This window comes from Saimiri boliviensis, chromosome 6 (genome assembly GCF_048565385.1).
Source record: "Saimiri boliviensis isolate mSaiBol1 chromosome 6, mSaiBol1.pri, whole genome shotgun sequence".
NCBI classification, from domain to species: Eukaryota; Metazoa; Chordata; class Mammalia; order Primates; family Cebidae; genus Saimiri; species Saimiri boliviensis.
In genome coordinates this window covers 126,868,019-126,890,123 of record NC_133454.1, presented here as the reverse complement: position 1 = coordinate 126,890,123, position 22,105 = coordinate 126,868,019, and the positions used below count along the sequence as shown (strand labels likewise).

Here is a 22,105-nt window from a genome sequence, read left to right as displayed (position 1 = left end):
GGACCCTCTGAGCCTACCTAGGGCTCACTTTGCCCCCGGGAGGCACAGGGAAGCCCTTGCTCTCGTTCTGCTGGGAGTCGGGGGCGGGGTGGTCCTCTAACTCCTAGTTTAATGCTCACTCCAAGATTCCCAGCTCCCTGCTAATGGAATCCAGAGCTCTAGCTGAGCACTCTAGCCTAGTGTGGGAAAGCAATGTGAGATACCTGGCCCAGCTGCACGTTGCCAGTTCATGCAGGGGTAGGTGGTGGGCAGGAGACCCAGGTCTCCCTGCATGCCAGGCGGGGACTCTCCAGGCACTGGAGGACTCTCTTTATGGCCCAAGCAACATCTGAGTGACCTGAAGAGATCAGCTGTGCCAGGCTAGATGCCTCCTAGCCAGGGGCACTGAGCCAAGTCCTGCTATTGCTAAAGTCTGTTCCCAACACCCAGACTCCTCTTTTCAGGATGTGCCTCTGGCCCCTTCCCCAGGCTGCCACCTGCATGGTGGAGTTAGTGCACTGCTGAAGTTGGGTAGCCCTGGGTTCCAGTCCTGGTTCTACACTTCCGGGCTTGTGTGACCTGGGACAAGGTGATTCTATTTCATGAAGCCTCAGCTTCCTCATGTGTAAGTGGGGAAAGAAAGCTTCTGTCTTGGAGGTACTGTAAAGATGAAATAAATAGTCTGCAGAAAGCCTTAGCCCCACGCCTGCTGTGGGAACAGCTGAGTGCACTTAAACTTTGTTAGTATTTCAGAAAAGTCAACATCAGTGAGAAATGCGAGCATCGCAACAGACTGGAGGAGTTGCTGGAGCATCTGCCTCTCCCAATACCCAGGTCAGCCTCAACCCCTCCACCTCTCCCCTTAGGGCTCCTCTCTTGGGTCCCCAGCCCCAAAATTCAGGGAAAGTTTGGTGAACAAATGAATGAATTAGTGAGTGCCCCTACTCACCTCTGTGGGCTTCTCCAACACACCCGGCAGGAGGAGACCGGCTAGAGGCTTCCCTAGTTCAGGAAGAACCCAGACATTCCCTGGGCAGGACCTCACCAGTGCTAATCACGCAGGTGTGTGCGACCTGGTGTTTTGGGTACTTGGAGAGCCTTCCCTGAGGATGTCACCAGGTGGGGAGGAAGGGTGGGATACTAGCCAGACTCACCCTCCCCTCTTGGAGGGCAGCTCAGTCCTTACCTGGTGCCAGCTCTGGCCCCCAGCCAGCCACACTTCTTGAGGGCCTGATCTGCCATCCCCCTGTGGGTGGTGAGGCCTGGAGTCTAAAAGGCCTGAGAAGGCAGTAAGCCAGTAGCCCCTCGTCAGCTCATGGGCTACTCCCACCGTCCCATGGAGAGGAGGGCAGAGGTGGTCAGACCCCACAGAGAGGTGACAGGCTTGTCCCAAGGCCACACTGGCCAATTGGAATGGAGGTTTCCTGACTCCCAGAGTAGCTCTGTGCCCACCGCGGAACCCTGTGGGCTGCACCTGGGGCTACCTCGGCCCTTTGCCTGGGGTTGCGTCTGCCCTTCTAGCTCAATCCACCCACATTTCTTTTTTTTTTTTTTTTTTTTTTGAGACGGAGTTTCGCCCTTGTTACCCAGGCTGGAGTGCAATGGCGCGATCTCGGCTCACCGCAACCTCCGCCTCCTGGGTTCAGGCAATTCTCCTGCCTCAGCCTCCGGAGTAGCTGGGATTACAGGCACGCGCCACCATGCCCAGCTAATTTTTTGCACTTTTAGTAGAGACGGGGTTTCACCATGTTGACCAGGATGGTCTCGATCTCTCGACCTCGTGATCCACCCGCCTCGGCCTCCCAAAGTGCTGGGATTACAGGCTTGAGCCACCGCGCCCGGCAATCCACCCACATTTCTGCCTCAAAGCTCTATCCCCTCCAGGAAGCTCTCCTCCCACCATCCTCCTTGGCCCTAAATGTACCTACTGCCACCTACAGCTCATGTCACACAGTTTAATGAGTGTCCCTAGACTGTGGAATTCTTTTTCTGGGGGGGAAGGAGGGGACAGGGTCTTGCTCTGTTGCCCCAGGCAACAAAGACCATGTGTAGTGGTGTGATCGTAGCTCACTGCAGCCTCAAACCCCTGAGCTCCAGCAATCCTCCAGCCTCAGCCACCTGAGCAGCTGGGTCTACAGGCACGTGCCACAATACCCGGCTAATTTTTAAATTTTTGGTAGAGATGAGGTCTCTGTGTTGCCCAGGCTAGTCTCAAATTCCTCAAGCAATCCTCCTACCTGGGCCTCCCAAAGTGCTGGGATTACAGAGGTAAGACACTGCCCTCCTGGCCCCAACTGTGAAATTCCTAAAGACAGGGATGGGTCCTCCTTGTCCTCTCTGTCCTTAACAGGACCTGGCAGAGACTGAGAAAGTACCTGTACGGTGTACCTACGGAGCAGACAGAGTGCTCTCTTTCCCATGCTTGTCTGGAACTGGGGGGACTGGTGTCTCCTCTAAGCTCTGCTCTCCCACCAGCAACCCCAGATTGTTAGCACTGGAAGGGCCCCTAACAAGATTCTCTTTCCGAGAGCCACAGGGGAGCAGGAACTTTCCCGAGGTCCCCCAGCTGGAAACCAGAGGACAGCCACCTGTCCTGCCCCATCCCACGGAAACCCTGGAGGGGCCACTCCTGCTCTGTCTTTCTGCTCTTCCTTCTTCCCCAAACCCTAGCAGCTACCCCCGTTTAGGGACTTGGCAGGATAAAGGCACAGTCTTTATTCCAGCCCCCAACCCAACCCGACTGGCAGCTCCCAGCCTGCTGCCTTTGCCCAGGCATGGCAGAGGGGCACTGGCAGCTTGAAGATGGAGCTGCTTTTCCCTTTGGCAGTGCGGAAGTTGGGGGAGGGGAGGGGAGAGGCCTGGCCCCCACCAGGTGAGGGGAGAGGACAGGGAGGCAAGTCCAGACAAGAGGCCGAGGGAGAACGCGACTTTCCCAGCTTGTGGGGTCACCACATCGAGACTCAAAGAAACTGAGGGCTGGGGGCTACGTGAAAAGCCAACGGTCCCTGTCCCCACCTGGCCTGTGGCCCTGTTTCAGAGCTGCAGCCCTCAGTGCCTGCAAGCCATCGCTCTCTAGATGCCCCAGGTGGATGTCTGCTGGGGGCGGCACCGGCCGCCCCACCTCGGCTTGTCCCTTGCTCTCCTCCACAGCCTGCTCTCCCCTTCCTTCCTGGCTCCCTCCTCCCCTCTTTCTCACTTCCACCCATTGGCCTCTTTGTGCCTCCTCTTTCCTTCCCAGTCTTGTCCCTTCTCTGGTCTCACCCCTCTTCTCTCGCCCCCGCCCCTTTCTTCAGCACCCCCTCCCCTCTGCTCCCCCCACACTGGGGCTGCTTTCTCCCTGACTCAGCAAGGTGCTTTATAAGGTGCTGAGGGGCTCAGCCAAATCCAAACCACATTGTTCAGACTCCACAAGGAGCGACAGTGAGCGAGGCGGAGGGAGAGGCTGAAGCTGCTCCCCGTCTCCCCCTCCCCTCTCCTCGGCCCCCTCCCTCTGAAAGGGCTGCAGCTAGGGGGGACCGCCTAGCTGGCCTCCTTGCCATGTACCCATGCGTATCTGCCTTCTTGACCTTGGCATGGGCATCAAGAAGTCACTGGGGTCACCCACTAAGAATGTCACTGAAACTCTAGAGTCCTGGCTGGTGGGGGCAGGGAAGAGGTGCGGGGGAGAGGGAGGCTCTGAGCACTTTTCACAAGGGTCCCTCCAGGCAGTGTTCATCAGAGCTGCTACTGAGGTCCCTCAAAGTCCCCTGCCCCCCACCCCAATCCAGCTCTCCTTTCCCAGCTCTTTTCTCCTTGTTTAGGAAAAAAAAAAAAAAGAAAAAAGAAAAAAAAAGGAAGAAAGAAGAGAGAGAGAAAACAACCCAACAACAAAGTCTGTCCCACTGCAGTGAGGTAATTGAAAACAAACTTCTTCCCCACCCCCCCCACCCCCCCACCTCAGTGCTCCAGTGCATAGAAGGGAAGAGCTGCCTGGGACCCAGCACTGGCCATGATCAGGATGCCTGCCCGGGACACAGGCTGAAGGCACTGGAGCTGGACTGGCAGAGTGCCCTCCCTTTCCAGGGGCACCAGGAAGGAGGAGGGACAAGTCTCGGATGCCACTCCAGGGGGAGTCCTCACCTTCCAGGTCTGGCCCACCCCGGCCTCTCCCACTTTCAAACAATAAATACATAACAACAAAAGCAGCTTATCCAGTGATTTAATTGGCGGTGGTTATAGAGCATCCAAGCCTTGGGGACCACATGACTGTCCCCCAGGAAAATCATGAAGCAGGGCAGTCCCCAGTCCTGGGTGAGAGCTGCCTCCTCTGAGCCTGTTCTCCCCAGCAGCCCTTGGAGAGGGAGGAGGGGCCGCCCTCCGGGAGGGTCCAGGCATACCCCCAGGTATCCTGCCCAGTAAGTCCCAACCCAGGCCAGAGGGAAGAAAGGAGGGAGAGCCCTCACCGCCAAGCCACCCCCACCTCACCACCGGAAAAACCAACACCCGAAACCCCAAAGGAGGGAGAATGCCGGGTGTCTTCATGGGGAAGCATTTCACTAATAAGGACGCTCGGCCGTCCACGTCCATCGCCTTGAATCGGAGCATTCCCGCTGAGTCACTCTAGAAGCCTCTGGTGTTGAAACTGGTCCGGTGCCTCGTGCTGATTAATGAATTACAAATCCCCCACCCATGTGCACTCTCCCTGGTCACTGGAGGAAGAATGAAGAACCTTGTGAACTTGAGGGGAAAAGTCCCGCCAAGTGCCCTCTTCTCGCCTCTGAGCCGGGCAGTGGGCCTGCGGTGCCCTCTTCCTCCCCCGCAGGGGGCATTGTGAGCTGGTTAGTCACCTGCCCCAGCCCCAGCGCCTCGCTTAGCTCTAGCTTTTGGAAATGGGACAGGCGGCGGGACAATAGGCAAGGGGGGCGGTCAGCCCAGACAAAGGGCAGCAGGAAAAACACCATCACTTGCTCCCAGGCCAGCTCGCTGGCATTTGGGAGAATGTGTCACTGCATTTACTCAAGGGGGAGGAGGAGGGAAGGTTGGAGATGAGGAGGCAGAGGTAGGGTGGGACCAGGGACCCCCCGCACCGGGCAGGGGGCAGGGGGCAGGGGGCAGAGGGCAGGAGGCAGCGTCCCCGGGCCGACGACGCCGGGGGGAGAAGCCCACCCGAAGCCAGCGCTATGCCCAGGCTCCCGGGAGCCCTCAGACGGACTGATGCCCTCCCCGGCCCCTCCCCCAGGAGGCCCAGGGTGGTACCGCCACAGCCTCGCCTCACCTCACCCCCGCCTCGGTGCTGTGGGAGGGAGAGGGAGCCCCAGAAGCCCTCCCTTCCCTCCTCCCCCCTCCTCCCCCCACCCCGGGGAGGGCCGCTACAATTTGTGGTTACAGCTTTACACGTCAGAAAAAAAAAAAAAAAAAAAAAAAGTTTGCAGAATGTCCCACACCGAAAAAAAAATCAGAAACCGAGCGAAAAAAACCTGCGAGTGGGCCTGGCGGATGGGATTATTAAAGCTTCGCCGGAGCCGCGGCTCGCCCTCCCACTCCGCCAGCCTCCGGGAGAGGAGCCGCACCCGGCCGGCCCGGCCCCAGCCCCATGGACCTCCGAGCAGGTAGGACCCAGGCGGCCGAGGCCCCGGCCCCCGCCCCGCCGAGCAGCCACGAGATCCGGTTCCCGTCCTGCCCCGACCCTCAGGAGCCCCGCGCCGGGGCCGGGCCGGGGAGCTGGGCTCGGGCCGGGGGAGGCACGGCTGGGCGCCCTCGAGAGGGGCCAGGCGGGGACGCGGCATTCCTGGAGTCCGCACGGCGGGGCCAGGAGGTGGCCTGGAGCGGCGGGGAGCCGGGACGATCACAGACCTGGGGAGGCGGCAACCTGGAGCCCCAGCGAGGCGGGTCCCGGGAGCCGCAGCCCAGAGCCCCGCGCAAAAGTCAGGGCCAGCGAGTCCGAGCTGGGGAGCGAGGCTGCGGGTGGGAGGAGGGGGCTGGGAAAGGAAGAGGGAGGGAGGCCGGGGGAGCCCGAGGCCGGGCGGCGGGAGGCGAGGGGAGGCCGACACCTCGGGCCGCGCCGCTCTCCCTCCCCCGGCCGCCGGGAGGGGTAGGAGGGCTGGCGGGAGGAAGGGCGGGCGGGAGGAGAGAAGGGCGGAGGGCAGCGACGAGCCTGGCTGGGCCGGGCCGGACGGGCCGGGCGGGCCGGGCCACGCCGCGGGACTTGCGGCTTCCTCGCTGCGTGCCGCGCGGCCGGAACCCTCCATGGTGCCCACGGCCGGGGAGCCGGCGGCAGGTAGGGGCGGTGGGCGGCAGCCGCGAGCCCCCTGGGCCACCGTGGCCTGAGAGTGATTATTGTTGGGGGCGGCGCGGGCACAGCCGGGCCGGACCCAGCAGGAAAAAGTCCGTCACCGGCCCGGCAGCGGTGGGAGCAGCCGCTCGGCCCGGGCGGGAGGGGAGTTGACGCGCGGGAAAGGGCAACGCCGGGCAGAGCCCAGAGCCCGGTGCCCCGGACCCCGCCCCCGCCCCCGGGAAGGAGCGACCGGGCGGGAGCGGGAGGGGGCGGGGCCGGGGGCGCCTGGGCCACACAGGGGGAAGGCGCAGCGCCGGGAGGGGTCCCGGAGCGAGAGGTCACCGCTGGGAGGGAGGGCCAGCTGGCCGCCGCCGTGCAGCTTCCCGGCCGAGCCCCTCGAAGGAAACCTTCGAAAGAGTCCCCGGGGTTCGCCAGAGTCCCCTCGTGCCTGTTCTCCTCCCCCCCCCCACCGGCTTTCCTTTCCACAACTCCATGCAGGACTCCTGGAACCCTCCCCACAGACCGCCCCGCTCCCCCAATCCCAGAGGACCCCTGTTCCCCCAGGTCCCAGCCTGGTCCTCCTCCCGGGGTGGGAGGGGCTGCCAGGAGACCCTGGATGGGGTGGGGCGGGGGGAGAGATGAGCTGGTGCAGGCAAAGCCCTGGAGAAAGAGTGGGGGTCGGGAGCACCGGGCACGCTGCTCTGCCAGGTCCTCCTTCTCTGACCCTGACCTAGGGACACCTCTGTGCTTTCACTGTCCCTGACTGGCCTTTGCCACTGCTCGGGAGCACATGCTGCGCATCTCACCCGATGGGACATATTCCATTCCCCTAACAGACCAGATGAGCTCCCGGCCAGCTCAGACACCCTCCCTGACCTGGAGCCACACACTCCACCAAGGGAGGAAGCAGAGATGGCAGTTGTCACCCGGCAGCCCCAGAAGTGACACTCCTGATAGGTGTGATAGCTCCCTGTCCCCTTCATTCACAGACCCACATTCCTGTCCATCACACTTCTGCACACCAGCTCCTGGCTCACTGACACTTCACATTCCTCCCCATGGCCCGCCTCTGGTGCACACCTGGCTCCCGCACTCTCTCCCAGCCCCTCCCTCACCCTCTTATTCAACCTACTCCTCCAACTCACCCACCACTGCCCTGGACTCCTCCTTCACTGCTCCCCCTGCCTCTGGCTCTCAGTGGGCTGCAGGGCTCCCCGCCCCTCCTGGCCTCCCTGAGCACACCCAGGGCCCTCTTGCGGCACAATCAGGAACCCTCTCGCTCCAGCCAAAGCCCAACTCTTGTCTGGCTTGCTTGGTTACTGACTTCACAAGGCAGGGGGGCTGGCCCACCCTCAGCTTCTTCCCCTGGGCCTTAGTGTCTTCTTCCGTAATTTAGGCTGGAAGGGCAGGGATAGGGATGCTGAGAGGATAGCAGAGATGAAGCCCCATGTGTTTCAGCTGGGAGGAATTAAGCATGCAAGTGTGACCTCCTTGTGCAAGCCTACAGTCACCAGAGGGGTTGCTGGCCAAGCTAGGTCTCCCAATTCCCAGGCCCATGTGTCCCCACTCACCAAGCCACTTCTCAGCAGCCTGGAGGGAAGGGAACCAAGGAAAAGTGAGAAGGGAGAGAAGAAAGAGAGGGGAAGGCAGCAGCCCAGCGGGTGGAAGGAGGATGGGTTTCTGTGGGCCCTTCCCTGGGAAGGCAGGTCAGGAGATGCTCTAGGGCAGCTTCCTACAGTCACAATGTCTGGACCTCACCCACTTCATCCCTCACCCCTCCATCCCTCACACCTCCATCCCTCAGTTTCCCTCAACAGACCTCTCCAGTGGCAGCCAGTGCTGGTCCTAGTCCTGGTCTGGCCTTTCCTCTGGCTCCCAGATTCAGCCAGCCTGCGGCCACCATGCCACAACTCTGAAGCTCCGCAGTGCCTCCCTGGCTGCAACATTTAGGGCATACAGCTCTTAGCCCAGCTCTTACAGTCAAAGGTCCCGAGACTCCTGTTGACTGGTCCTACCACCCTAACCACACCCTGGCACATCTGCACAGCTGAACCCTCACCCTCACTGGGAAAGGTCAGCCTGGGGGCATCTAGCCCAGTGACTGAGGGGGCAGCTGGCTAAAATGGCTAAAGACATGTGCATACAGGTGCGCCTGCCTGTGCAGCTGTGTGGGTAGCCAGGCGCTTGCTTGGGCAGAGAGAGAGAGAGAGAGAGAGAGAGAGAGAGAGAGAGAGTGTGTGTGTGTGTGTGTGTGTGTGTGTGTTCATAAGGAGGGCCTTGGTTCCCAGGGCCCAGGGATCTGGATGGAATTAGAGGCAGGCCGGGAGTGGGGGCCAGGATGGGGGGGGGCTGCTGCAGGAAATGTGAGCTGCACTCATTAGCTCCTCACGTGCTCAGCTGGATTTATAAACACACGGAGAAGACGGGATGTAAACAATCAGTGGGCAGCAGCCAGAGGCAGAGCTGGGGCGGGGGCTGGGCTGGGGGCCAGGACTGCTGGGGAGGGAGAGAGGGGGACCCGGGACACAGCCCCAATGGCCGGGGTCCACCTGCACACCATGACCCTGAGGGAGGATGGATGAAGGCTCCAGGAAGCCCACCACGCACTCTCCTCGGAGGCAGGCAAGCTGTGCTGGGTTCCTGGGCTCACGACTAACCGCAGGTGTTCACCTCGGGCCGCTTTCCCTTCTGCTGCTAGACATGGGCTTGCCCAGAGTGGAAGCTGTCATAGCAGGGGCAGAGTCTGTCCTTCTACACCCCTTTCTCCTCTCCTAACCTCTTCTCCCTCTGGATTCCTGAGAGCCCTTCCCTTTTTCTGGTTCCCTCTGTGGGTCGTCAGAGCCTTCTGTTCTCCTCTGCCCCCCACCCCCAGCCTGCAGCGACACAGTTACCTCAGAACTGAAATATTCCTGGAAACACCGGCCTCGTCTGGTTAATTTCATGAGCCGTTTTTTCTGCCGAGATGACTTAGTTCTTGTCTATCCAAAGGCTTCTCCCCCTGCTTGCTGTCTCTGTGTAGGGAGCTGATCTCCCCTAGGGATGTCCCACAGGGCTCAGAATGGGAGAGGGATAAGTCCCAAGCTGGGTTCCTGAGCATAGGCCACACCTCATGGCCGTGAAATAAGCAGAGCCTAGAACTCTGGCCAGCACGTGGGTAAAGTGGGAAGCCCAGCTCCCAGCTCCTGCTTCAGCTGGGACCCTCGGCCTTGCCGCTAACTCTGAGTGAGGCCAGACTCGATTCTGAAAGTGACCTCAAGGCTGGGAGGGCCTCTGCCCAGTGCAGCATTCTCCAGTCTCCAAAACAAATGCTACCCTGTACCCACAGGATCCTAGAGTGACTGCCAGATCCCCAGGCTTGGGGTTGTGTTGGGATGTGAGGAGAAAGGAACTGAGTCAGGCAAGAGCTGGGGATGGAAAGGAAGAGTGAGGAAAGCAGCGTCCAGGAGGAAGCCACAGACTCAGAGGGGAAGGAAAGAGGAAGCCAGTCTCCCCAGGGAGCAGTGAGGACCTGACTCTACTCTCTGTCCTAAAACACACAGGTGTACACACACTCCCCTCAAACCAAGACCCTGTGACTGGTGGTACCCCACCCCTATGCTCCCTCAGTAAAGCCAGCCGGTCACACAGCTGAAAGAGTTTAGACTGACCAGGTGGGCCACTGCAGAAGACCCCACTGACCCCCGGCCTCCGTAAGCGACGTTTTAGACAAAAGGGATCTTGCAGTCTTCCTAGTTAGTAGCCCCCCTCTCTAAAACTCTGCCTCAGCACTGTGATTAAACCTAACCTCGTCTTCATTCAGTCCAAACCCCATCCTAACCATGGGCAAAGTGCTATACCTATCTAACTTATTTCTAGCTATCAAAGCAACCTATGTTGCTATAGAAAAATCTGATGGTGTAAAATATGAACTATAGGGGTGGTGGGGAAGGTGGTGGCAAAAGAAAAAAAAAAAAAGGAATAAAAAAGTACTATAGGAAAGAAACCACTCATGACCGCACACCTATTCAAGCTGAAAACCCAAACTAGCCCTGCTCTTCACGACATGCCAAGCAGCGCCCCATCTGACATCTAAGCGGACCAAGTCACAGACCTCCAGCTCACCCTCTGCCTGCCCAGACCTCACCACTTCCCCTGCTGGACTCAAACCTCAACCGCACTAAATCGACCAAATCCCAAGTCTAAACTAATCTGAAACTTTTAAAGTAACCCAGTCCTAACCCTAAGCTAGGCCAATGCCAATTATATCCACCCTAGCCAAACCTGAACTGCCTTTGCCAGTCCAAAGTATCCACTGAATCCTCACCTTGGTCTTCACCTAAAATCCCAGAAAAGCATATTTCCCAACTGCCCACGTCCCTCCTTACAGCAGCTAACCCTGGCCTCTGGACTCCCGGTATCCTGGGATGTCCAAACCCTGCAGTGCCATCAGCCAAGAAGCCCGACTCCTCAAATGCCCCTCTCTCCTGCCCCCACCCTCGCAGACTGATGGAAAGGCCTCAGTGAAGTCTGACTTTTCCCAACCTAACACCAAGAATGGGGTGGCCCTCCCCACTGCCGCCACACCCTGAGAGTGAACACTAAACCTCCTTTAATCCAATCCCACCCTAAACTTCCCATACCCAGGAATATGCCCAGCATATGCCCAAAACTAGCTCCATGAGGCAGCCTGACTCGGGTGGTCTAACTCTATACCTTGCCTCTTATGGCCGACTCTGTTCTTGGCGGCCGCCTCTCTCCTGCCTCCTCCCTCAGGGCTGACTGTGCTCAGCCTGCCAGCTCTGACATGTGCTGTCTCCCACTCTTTGACTCCCCTCAAGCTGCAGAGGGACTGGGAGATTGGCAGAAAGCTAGGGCACAACTAGAACACAGGCAGGTCGACCAGTCCCTAGGCCTGGCCCCGTGCCTCCATTTACACACACATACATGTTGGCACACACACAGTGACACGCGTGCCAAAGACTCTCTCAGCTGACACACAGATATGCTCTCTACTGACAGACACTCATGCGTGCCAAGGCCTCATCCTCACACACACACATGCCTGCTCTCTCTCTCTTTCTCCCCTCTCGCCAGGAGTGTTTCCCCTCCGCCTCTCATCTGGTGTCCCACCCTCACCCCATCCCAGCCCAAGGTGGGGACAGACACCTGAGGGGCTGCCAGCTGCTTCCCTGCATGGTCCCGGGCCGAACTCATGCTTCTCGTCCATCCTGCCCACAGGGGACTCGTGGGGGATGTTAGCGTGCCTGTGCACGGTGCTCTGGCACCTCCCTGCAGTGCCAGCTCTCAATCGCACAGGAGACCTAGGGCCCGGTCCCTCCATCCAGAAAACCTATGACCTCACCCGCTACCTGGAGCACCAACTCCGAAGCTTGGCTGGGACCTATGTGAGTATCCAGCCTAGGGGTCTGGGAGTTGGGGAGCAGTGAGGAGTTGGGGGAGGGGCATTCTAACCGTGGATGGTCCTGGTAAATGATGGGGTGAGGAGGGGCTCTTTGGCTCCCACCAGTCCCCCTGTCTTGCCTATCTTCTGCCCTTCCCTCTTAGGTGGCCCCCCCACCTCCCCATCCCTGGCCCCGGGACTAGGCATGTGGGCAGGCCTCGCACCCGCCTTGGCCCACTGCCCCACTGGCGGCCAGCCCAGCCACCCGCCTCCCCCTGGGGGCCGGGGAAGTCTCCTCTGTTTACACCGTGTTGTGGTGTCTCTTGCGAGGGCGGGGCTGGGTGGGGTGGGGACGGAGGAGGGGCCCCACCTCCCATGCCTGCGTTCCAGCTCGCCTCTGCCCCCAGACCTGGGGCCCTGCTGCTCTGGACCCAGGGGCCTCCCTTCCTTCTGCCTCTCCCATCCTAGCTGAGCCTCCTAGGGGGGTCATGGGGGAAGGGGGTGCAGGGAACCCAGGCAGTAGTGGCAGGGGGTTTAGGATGTGGATGGAGGTTATGCTGTAAGGATTTGGGGGTGGTCCAGAGGTGTTCAGAGAGCCCAGGAGAGAAGGAAGGAGGGTCAGAGGAGCCAAGGACCATGGGGAACCGGCCCCCTCTTCCCGTGTTCCTCTTCCACATCCCAGACCCTACTCTGGAGCCAGGGAAGGAAAAGGGAGGAGGGTGGCGGGGGAGCTGGCTCCAGCCCCAGGATACACCGAGGAAATTAGTTTGTCTCTGTGCTTGTCAGCGTGTGAACCTCCCCCTGGGCCCTTGCCTATCCCAGGCCTCTCCCCTTGCTTCTCCCTTTCTCTCCCAGTTACACATGTCCTTCACCCCTTTCCCTGGGCCCCAGCTGCTCCCCTGAGTGTTGGCAAGGGCTCTGCCCTCTTCCCTACACCATGCTGTCTTCCATAGCCTGCCTCCTGTCCTCCTCACGAGACCGCCTCCGTTCCTTCCTTCCGCAGCCCTGCTCCTATCAGCTGAACCCCTCCTTCGGGGTGTGAGTGAGTACCCATCTCACCCCAGCCCCTCAGCTGGTGTGCCCAGGTGTGTCAGAGGTAAATGGGGCTCTGGTGCCAGTGGGCCCCTCTCGTCTCTCACTTGTTCCTTGTGCAGAAAACCTTTGCTTCACTCCACTGCCCCCTCTAGTTCCCGACCTTTTTTCTCTCCTGGCTTTCCCGGCCAAATTTCTTGAAGGAGTGGTCTACACCCTCTGCCTCCACTTCCTCTCCACCCACTCACTTCTTAACCCCCTGCGATCTGGCTTCCAGGCCCCAGCAGCGGTTCTCTCCAAGGTCGCCCGCCAGGCACCTCCTTGCCCAGCCCGACAGTGCTGAGGGCTCGCTCTCCTTGCTGTCTGTTCTGCAGCCACACTGCTGAGCGCTGCCGCCTTCTCCGGCTCCTCCTCCTCGGCCTCTGCACTCTCCAGCCTCTCGTCCTGGCTCCTCCAGGCTCCTCTTCTTCTCTGTCCTGCCCCCACAGTGGGCACTCTCCCAAGGATTGCCCAGCCAGCCCATCAGCACGTCCTTCCTGAGCGGCTCCTCCTCCTCTTTCAACACCTCTCCATAGGAGAGCTTATCACCACCACTGCTTCAACCGTCACCTCCACACAAATGGTGTCCTTGATGGAGAAACTCAGGGGGACCCATGAACAGAGAAACCTAGCATGGAGACAGGGCCAGTGTCAGGGGACACAAAAAGTAGCAACTTTGAGAGCCGGTATCTCCTTGGTGGTGACCCGGCTTCTCTGCCCTCCTCCTTCCCCATCATGCTCTCCTTTTCACAGCTGAACTACCTGGGCCCCCCTTTCAACGAGCCTGACTTCAACCCTCCCCGCCTGGGGGCAGAGACTCTGCCCAGGGCCACTGTTGACTTGGAGGTGTGGCGAAGCCTCAATGACAAACTTCGGCTGACCCAGAACTATGAGGCCTACAGCCACCTTCTTTGTTACTTGCGTGGCCTCAACCGTCAGGCCGCCACTGCTGAGCTGCGCCGAAGCCTGGCCCACTTCTGCACCAGCCTCCAGGGCCTGCTGGGTAGCATTGCGGGCGTCATGGCAGCTCTGGGCTACCCTCTGCCCCAGCCTCTGCCTGGGACTGAACCCACTTGGACTCCTGGCCCTGCCCACAGTGACTTCCTCCAGAAGATGGATGACTTCTGGCTGCTGAAGGAGCTGCAGACCTGGCTGTGGCGCTCGGCCAAGGACTTCAACCGGCTCAAGAAGAAGATGCAGCCTCCAGCAGCTGCAGTCACTCTGCACCTGGGGGCACACGGCTTCTGACTTCTGACCTTTGCCACCTCCTCTTTGCTCCCCCTTCAAACCCTGCTCCCACTTTGGGAGAGCCAGCCCTGTATGCCAACACCTGTTGAGCCAGGAGACAGAAGCTGTGAGCCTCGGGCCCGCTCCTGGACCAGCTGGGGGTGTGATGCCATCAGCCCTGTCTCCTCCCCACCTCCCAAAGGTCTACTGAGCTTGGCGGGGCGGGGGGGGGGGTGCCATAGGCCCTGTCCTGTCCCATTTCTACAGGAAGTCACGCTCAAGGGAGTCTGAAGTCGCTCAAGTTGGTGCAAAGGCTCTCATGGCCTCCTGCTTCTTGCCCACCACTTGGCCAGTGCCCACCCAGCCCCTCAGGGGGGCAGGGGTCGAGGGGCCACCACCACACATGCCTTTCGGGGGTGAAGCCCTTTGGCTGCCCCACTGTTCTTGGATGGGTGTTGCTTCCTTACCCCCAAATTACTCTATACATCCAATTCAGGAAACAAACAATGGTGGTAATTTACACAAAAAGAGATGAGATTAACAGTGCAGGGCCGGGGTCTGCACTGGAGGTGCCCTATAAACCAGAAGATCCAATACTGAAAGCAGAGGGGCAGGGACAGACCAGACCAGACCCAGGAGTCTCCAAAGCACAGAGTGGCAAACGAAAGCTGAGCTGAGTGTCAGGACCTTGCCCCGAGCTGTCTTCCAGCACTATAGCGCCTCCTCTCTGCCCCCTTTCCCAGGATATCTGTGGGCTGCCCAGGCTGGGGAGGGCAACCATAGCCACACCACAGGATTTCCTGAAAGTTTACATTGCAGTAGCATTTTGGGGTGTGGGGTGGCAGCTCCCCCAGGCCCTGCCCCCTGCCCCACCCACTCATGACTCTAAGTGTGTTGTATTAATATTTATTTATTTGGAGATGTTATTTATTAGATGATATTTATTGCAGAATTTCTATTCTTGTATTAACAAATAAAATGCTTGCCCCAGAACTTGGTCTCTCTGCCCGGTCTCACCCCACCTCCTGGTGCTCCTCAGGCTCTCCTGCTGTCTCTGGCTTCCACTCCCTGCTTGCCTCCGGTGGAGCTACACAGAGCTCTGGGAAGCGCTGCTTTTCCTCCCTGCACTGGGGCAAGTTCCACAACTCGGACACGCCCACTCCTGCTCCCACCACAACCCCGTGACCCCTCAGTCCTCCCACACAGCTTCTGTCCACCCCAGGTTTCCCTCAACCTGCCTTTGCTCAGTCTTCCTCACCTTTCTGGATTTGGGGTTTTTTTTTTTTTTTTTTTTTTTGAGAGAGTCTCACTCTGTCGCCCAGATTGGAGTGCAGTGGCACTATCTTGGCTCACTGCAACCTCTACCTCCTGGGTTCAAGTGATTCTCATGCCTCAGCCTCCTGAGTAGCTGGGATTACAGGGGTAAGCCACCACACCCGGCTAATCTTTTTGCATTTTTAGTAGAGACAGGGTTTCACCATGTTGGCCAGGCTGGTCTCAAACCCCCGATCTCAGGTGATCCACCTGCCTAGGCCTCCCAAAATGCTGGGATTACAGGTGTGAGCCACCTCGCCTGGCCATCCTCACTTTTCTGGATTGCATTACTGGTCTCACAGGTCTGTCTTCCCACCTGGAATTTCGGTTTCTGCCCTCTGGCCCAGCCTCTATGTGATGAGCAAAGCTATTTATCTGCCCCTCTGATGCTCTACCCTGAGCAGTCAGCTCCTGGGCATTCACTCCCCAGCTTCCCCAGGACTCCTGTCTGTCTCTGTCCACTGGGGTTTCAGGAGTGATGACCCTCACTTCAACACCCTTCATCTCCTAAGAAGGGAGACAGACTGTGACCAAGTCACAATCCTCAGCTGTAAGTCTACTACTTTCTCTCCAGTGTAAGACAGCATGTTCGGGAAAAGAGAAAAACTCAGATTGTGAGAGAATGGGATAGATGCTATTCAAGGGATGCCTTAAGCTCAAATCTCAGATTCATAACCTACTAGCTGAGTGACCTCAGACTAATGAAAGCTTCCCATTCTCCAGTTTCCCCCGCAGTAAAGTGAGGATAACTAAATGCCCTCCTAGGATTGCTGGAAAGGACAATAGGAACAGCAAAGGTGAGACGCTTGGCTGCAGCCGCGGCTGTAGTAATTACAGATTACTTAAGCTACAGCAGCATGTCACGACACTTCAGTTAGGAACAACTGGGTAAGTTAATGGATGACTACCTCCCAGGTCATACATGGCTATGTTATGGACCTCGAGAGCTTGTTTGGCGGTTCTAGCAGCGGAGTGCAGCTCCTCATACAGCCCTGATTAAAGACTGATCCTCCTCTATCCGGGATGGTTGTCCTCTTCCACTGAGAGCAAAGCTTCGGGAGGGACGCACACAGAGCAGTGACGGAGGAAGGGGACACCCACCTAGCCACCCAGATCAGCCGAATCAACCCTGGCGGTCAATGGGGTGACAGATGTCGCAGCTAGATCGCCCTCACATCCTACATGAATATTTTATAAGGGCCTCCTGGAGACAATGCCTTAAGCGAAGGAAGTAAGAAATGATGGCAGTGTCAATCAGTTGACAAATATTTTAAAGACCTAATTGCCTGCCTGGCACTGTGCCAACTGGTGTAGAAAAGCCAAAAGCCTAAAACTTAATTTGGCTCCTACCCTTACGGAGCTTACAATCTACTTGGGAAGAAAAGATCAATGTACCTGAAATTTAAGGGCCAGAGGCATACCTGTGTGAGGCAGACACAGAGGTGCTGGCAAGTACAAGACCACTAGAAACGGGAGAGGTCAGGTGTAGGTGCAGGACCTAGTCACTTGCTTGTGGGTGGGGCACGCCAACTCTGCTGAATGTCCCTGAATCATCTGGCCCAAGTCAGAGGGAACGTGCCCCACCCTGAGGGGTCCAGACTCCTCAGGTCTAGACATCTGCATAGGTATGGCCAGGGGCATCTGCAGGCCCTGCCCCTGCCTAACAAGATATAAAGGAGAGGGTATCAGGGCTGTCTCCATACACAGACAAAATTAGTTGTGGCCTGTGATATGCAAAGCATTAAGAAGGGGCTAAAAGAATACAGAGGTAAGTAAAGTGGAGTTCCTATCATCAGAGAGCTTACACAACACTATCCTATTGAGCTTCTTGGGAGCAGCTTTGAGTCTTCCTCTTCTCTCTATACCAGCACCCAGCTTAGACTCCAGCCTAAAGAAGGTGCTCAATGAGTGTGTGGAACAAAACAATCCAGAAAAGGGAAGAGAAACTCCTCCCTCCAAATGCTAGAATACAAAGCAGAATTCGATTAAATGCAGAAAGACCCAGGCAAAATACTACAGAAGACTCGGAAGGAGAGACTGCATCTAGTTGGCGAAGGCCCTCTAGGCTGTGAGCCCTGCTAGGGAAGAAAACAGCATCTGAAGTTATTGCTGACTTCCATGGCTGTATTTCCAGTGCAAAGCACACAGCAAGTGCTCAATAGTTACCTTTTGCATAAGTGCGTGTGGTGGGATTTGACACTATTCTTGAGGATGGACAGAATTTAGACAGATGGAGATGGAGCAGAATAAGAGTTAATAAGGTATATTTGTCTTTTTCAAGCAAATAACATCTGGAGGGCAAGGCTCACGATTTATTCATCTTTGCATCCCTACAGCATTTTAGTGTTGTGGTTTGGTTTGGTTTATTTTTGAGATGGAGTCTCTCTGTTGCCCAGGCTAGAGTGCAGTGGCACCATCTCAGCTCACTGCAACCTCTGCCTCCCAGGTGCAAGAACATCTCCTGCCTGAGCCCATCAAGTAGCTGGGATTTCAGGCACTGACCACCATGCCTGGCTAATTTTTGTATTTTTAGTAGAGACAGGGTTTCAACACGTTGGCCATGCTGGTCTCAAACTCCTGACCTCAAGCAATCTGCCCACCCTGGGCTCCTAATGTGCTGGGATTGCAGGTGTGAGCCACTGCGCCTGACCCCTACAGCATTTTAGTGTAATATCTGGCACAGTAAAACCCTGATTATTTTATTTCTTTTTTTTTTTTTTTATTTAGAGACAGAGTCCTGCTCTGTCTCCAGGCTGGAGTGCAATGATGCTCTCTTGGCTGACTGCAACCTTCACCTCCCAGGTTCTAGTGATTCTCCCACCTCGGCCTCCCGAGTAGCTGGAATTACAGGTGTGTGCCACCACTCCGGCTAATTTTGTGTGTGTGTATTTTTAGTGGAGACAGGGTTTCACCATGTTGTCCAGGCTGGTCTCAAACTCCTGACCTCAAGTGATCCGCCTGCCTCAGCCTCCCAGAGTGATGGGATTATAGGTGTGAGCCATCGCACCCAACCAAACCTTGATCATTTGACTTAAATTTAACTGACCCAAGACTTATTTATTTATTGAGACAGAGTTTTTCACTTTTGCTGCCCAGGCTAGAGTGCAATGAAGCGATCGGCTCACTACAACTTCCACCTCCCAGGTTTAAGAGATTCTCCTGCCTCAGCCTCCTGAGTAGCTGGGATTACAGGCATGCACCACCATGCCCGGCTAATTTTTGTATTTTTGGTAGAGACAGGGTTTTACCGTTGGCCAGGCTGGTCTCGAACTCCTGACCTCAGGTGATCCTCCTAACTTGGCCTTCCAAAGTGCTGGGACTACAGGCGTGAGCCACTGTGCCTGGCCCTTATATTGATTTGAAGAGGGTCAAGACATCAGTTAATAAGGTTGCTACGTTGGAGAATAATTTTTTAAAATGTGTCAAGACAATAGTGTTTTGGAAATTGAGACAAAAGGCCAGGTACAGTGGCTTAACCTGTAATCCCAACACTTTGGGAAGCTGAGGCAGGAGGCTTACTTGAGCCCAGGAGTTTAAGACCAGCCTGGTCAAAAACGGCGAAACTCTGTCTCTACAAAATATACAAAAATTAGCCAGGCGTGATGGTGCACCTGTGGTCTCCTTAGACAACCAGAGGAGAGCCAAAGTGTGTCCGGGCAGCCAAACAGAACCCGGTGATATCAGCAGACACCTTTGCCGTGGACCTGTCAGCATGGGCGGTGATATTCCTTAGCATGCCAGAGGGGGGGACAGAGTGGAGAAGAGGGCATTTTCCAAGGCTGAGGACTGGCAAGGCAAGAACGGCAGAGAATCAAGGGGTGGGGGATTCTAGGCTGCTGGAAGCTACTGGAATTGGCTGGGAGCCACTGAACCAGGCAAAGTGGGCAGAGTGGTCAGTGGAGGGAAACAGACCGTCAGAGAGGGCACTTCAGAGTGTGAGTTCTGTATTTTTATTATTTTTTATTTATTTATTTATTTATTTATTTTTTGAGACAGAGTTTCACTCTTGTTACCCAGGCTGGAGTGCAATGGCGCGATCTTGGCTCACCGCAACCTCTGCCTCCTGGGTTCAGGCAATTCTCCTGCCTCAGCCTCCTGAGTAGCTGGGATTACAGGCACGTGCCACCATGCCCAGCTAATTTTTTGTATTTTTAGTAGAGACGGGGTTTCACTATGTTGACCGGGATGGTCTCGATATCTTGACCTCGTGATCCACCCGCCTCAGCCTCCCAAAGTGCTGGGATTACAGGCTTGAGCCACCGCGCCCGGCCTTATTTTTTATTTTATTTTTTTTTTGAGATGGAGTTTCGCTCTTGTTACCCAGGCTGGAGTGCAATGGCACGATCTCGGCTCACTGCAACCTGCGCCTCCTGGGTTCAGGCAATTCTCCTGCCTCAGCCTCCTGAGTAGCTGGGATTATAGGCACGCGCCACCATGCCCAGCTAATTTTTTTGTATTTTTAGTAGAGACGGGGTTTCATCATGTTGACCGGGATGGTCTCGATCTGTTGACCTCGTGATCCTCCCGCCTCGGCCTCCCAAAGTGCTGGGATTACAGGCTTGAGCCACCGCGCCCGGCCCAGAGTGTGAGTTCTTAAATTCTCTCTAATATAGCCCCGAATGATGGTGACAGGGGATTGAGTTGCTCCTTCGGGTTTTGGTATTATGTCCCATGGGCATCTTGTGAAAATGCCAGCACGACTGTACAGGGAGCACCTGAGAGATCACAGGGCATCAGCGTTTTCTGTGAGTGAGTCATTGGCTTTCCATCCAGAGCTGCATCAGGAGATTCGATGAGTCTTGTTGGTTATCAAGGTTCTACCTCTTAAGTATGGCCTCTGAATTAGAGGCCCAGGTATCCAGAAGCCAACATCAGAATCTAAGGCCTTGTAATGTCAAGGGGTGGAGTGTGTTTTATCTCTAGAAGTCCTTAGGTCCCCACAAGGATAGGGAGAATGGGCGAGAGAAGACCCTCCTCTCTGTCATCTCCAGATAGCATGTGTAGATTAGAAATCTCATTGCCATTTTGGGTGCTTGGAAACACACCTATGTTTGAAAGAATGAGCATAAAATAGGCTGGGCACGGTGGCTCACACCTGTAATCCTAGCACTTTGGGAGGCCGAGGTGGGTGGATCACCTGCGGTCAGGAGTTCAAGACCAGCCTGGCCATCATGGTGAAACCCCATCTTTAAAAAAAAAATAATAATAATAATAATGAGCATAAAATAGAGAACTGTCACTTGGGGCAGGGGCAACCTCTGGGGGAAGTGAGGCTAGAGGACTCTCTGATGGGATATGGCAAAATACTCAGACCTTGCCCGTTTTCCACTTTTGCAAAGACTGACCAACAACTAAGACTTACAGGCCCCCTCATGACATGAGAGACTCATTCAAGCACTGAGCTTACACACACATGCACACACACACTCTCACTTGCCACAGCCACCCCAAATGGGCAAGGGCAAAGGGAGGCCCTCTGTTCCCCTTAACCTAGAGGGCAAGGGCTAGTGACTCAGGCCTGGCTGGCACTCCGATGGGCAGCTCCGTCTTAGCTTCCCCTTCTGCTGTGGAGCTAACAACTGCCCCTGCCTTTGTTCCTTCAATTCTCAAGCTCCCTGACTCAGCCCGGTTCCAGAACTTCCCAGCAGGGGACAAAGCCCTTGTCGTGGGGTGGTGTGGGGGCCGTGGCAGTGAGGGGAATCTGGGGGAAAGCTGTGGAGCCAGAGTTCTGGTCCTTGCCCCAGCCTCAACCCTCAGGGTCTCGTTAGTTCAGCGGTGACCTCTAGGCTCCTTCCCAACTTGCTCCAGTCTCTCAGAGGCCTGGCTGATGGGGTGGAAATGGTTAACTAGAACCTTCCTCCCAGCCGGGCAAAGTCTGACACCTGGTGGCCAAGGTGAGGAACGGCCAGAGGCCTCTTACCAAGTCTTCCCGGAACTGCCCCAGAGCCTGGAGGGCCACACTACGGTGACCAGAGGACATGACCAGAGGAGGTGACCAGAGGAGGTGACCAGAGGTGGTGACTAGAGGAGGAGGTGTGGAGGGTGGTGGGGTCAGGATAGAGGACAACAGTGACAGAAAAACTCAGAGACCCCTTCCTTCCCCTCAAGCTCAGGCCCCAAAAGCACACTAGGCCAGAGAACCTGAACCAGGAGAGGAGGGGGCATCTGGGAGGGCAGTGAGGGACCAGGAAGGGCTGCCTGAAAGAATTCTGGCCCACAGGGTGAGGAATGGGGCCCAGGGTGTATGAGTATGTTGGGGGCCGGCGCAGGGGGTAGTCTGGCTGCCCATAATCTCCTGAGTGGGACTGATTTCCAGCTCAGGATGGGTGGCAGGGCCTGAGAGCCTGAGGAAGGAGGGTGCTAGGGAGAAGGAGGAAGAGCTGGATCCACCCCACAGCCCACTGGGCCCCAGACAGCTGCTCCCGCCTCTCCATCTGCCTCTACCTTCCCAGCTCTACCTGGCTCTCCCCAACAAACCTCATGGTGAGCTAGGGGAAGGGAAGGGGCTCGTGGGAAGCGCGGGTGCAGTGCTGAGGCCCCCATCCTGCCACCCTGTCTGAGATAAGTCAGACCTAATCCCCCTTCCCTTGACAGCAGTCACCGTGGGCCTCAGCCCCTAGGAAGGTGCTAGGTTCCTTTTTCAGTTCTTTTCTCTCCTGGACTCCCCAGGACTCTGGCCTTGGCCCTGGAGCAAGGGCCTTGGGTATTATTACCAGGCTGAGGTGGAAAGGCCACTCCTACTAGTCTCATCACCAGCCTCTGGGTGTCAGGGCTGACACAAGGATCTCAGGACATTCCCCCAGGGAGATTAGAACTCAGCACCCAACCGAGACTTCTGGCCTGCCCATCCAGCCTGCAGCCTGAACAGGCTCCAGGACAGC

At 57.0% G+C, this 22,105-nt stretch overlaps 1 protein-coding gene across 2 annotated transcripts; it reads left to right on the top strand.

Moving 5' to 3' along the window:
• Positions 1-5,364: 5,364 nt before the first annotated feature.
• CLCF1 (cardiotrophin like cytokine factor 1) lies at positions 5,365-14,903 on the top strand. 2 transcript variants are annotated; one of them, XM_003941208.4, is made up of 3 exons: positions 5,365-5,567; positions 11,450-11,616; positions 13,437-14,903. In XM_003941208.4, the coding sequence occupies exons 1-3, from the start codon at positions 5,552-5,554 to the stop codon at positions 13,929-13,931; spliced, it is 678 nt and encodes a 225-aa protein (XP_003941257.3). In that variant the 5' UTR covers positions 5,365-5,551; the 3' UTR covers positions 13,932-14,903. The 2 variants fall into 2 exon arrangements, with proteins under 2 accessions (XP_003941257.3, XP_039327410.2); XM_039471476.2 differs by lacking the exon at positions 5,365-5,567 and adding an exon at positions 5,576-6,235.
• The last annotated feature ends 7,202 nt before the right edge of the window (positions 14,904-22,105 follow it).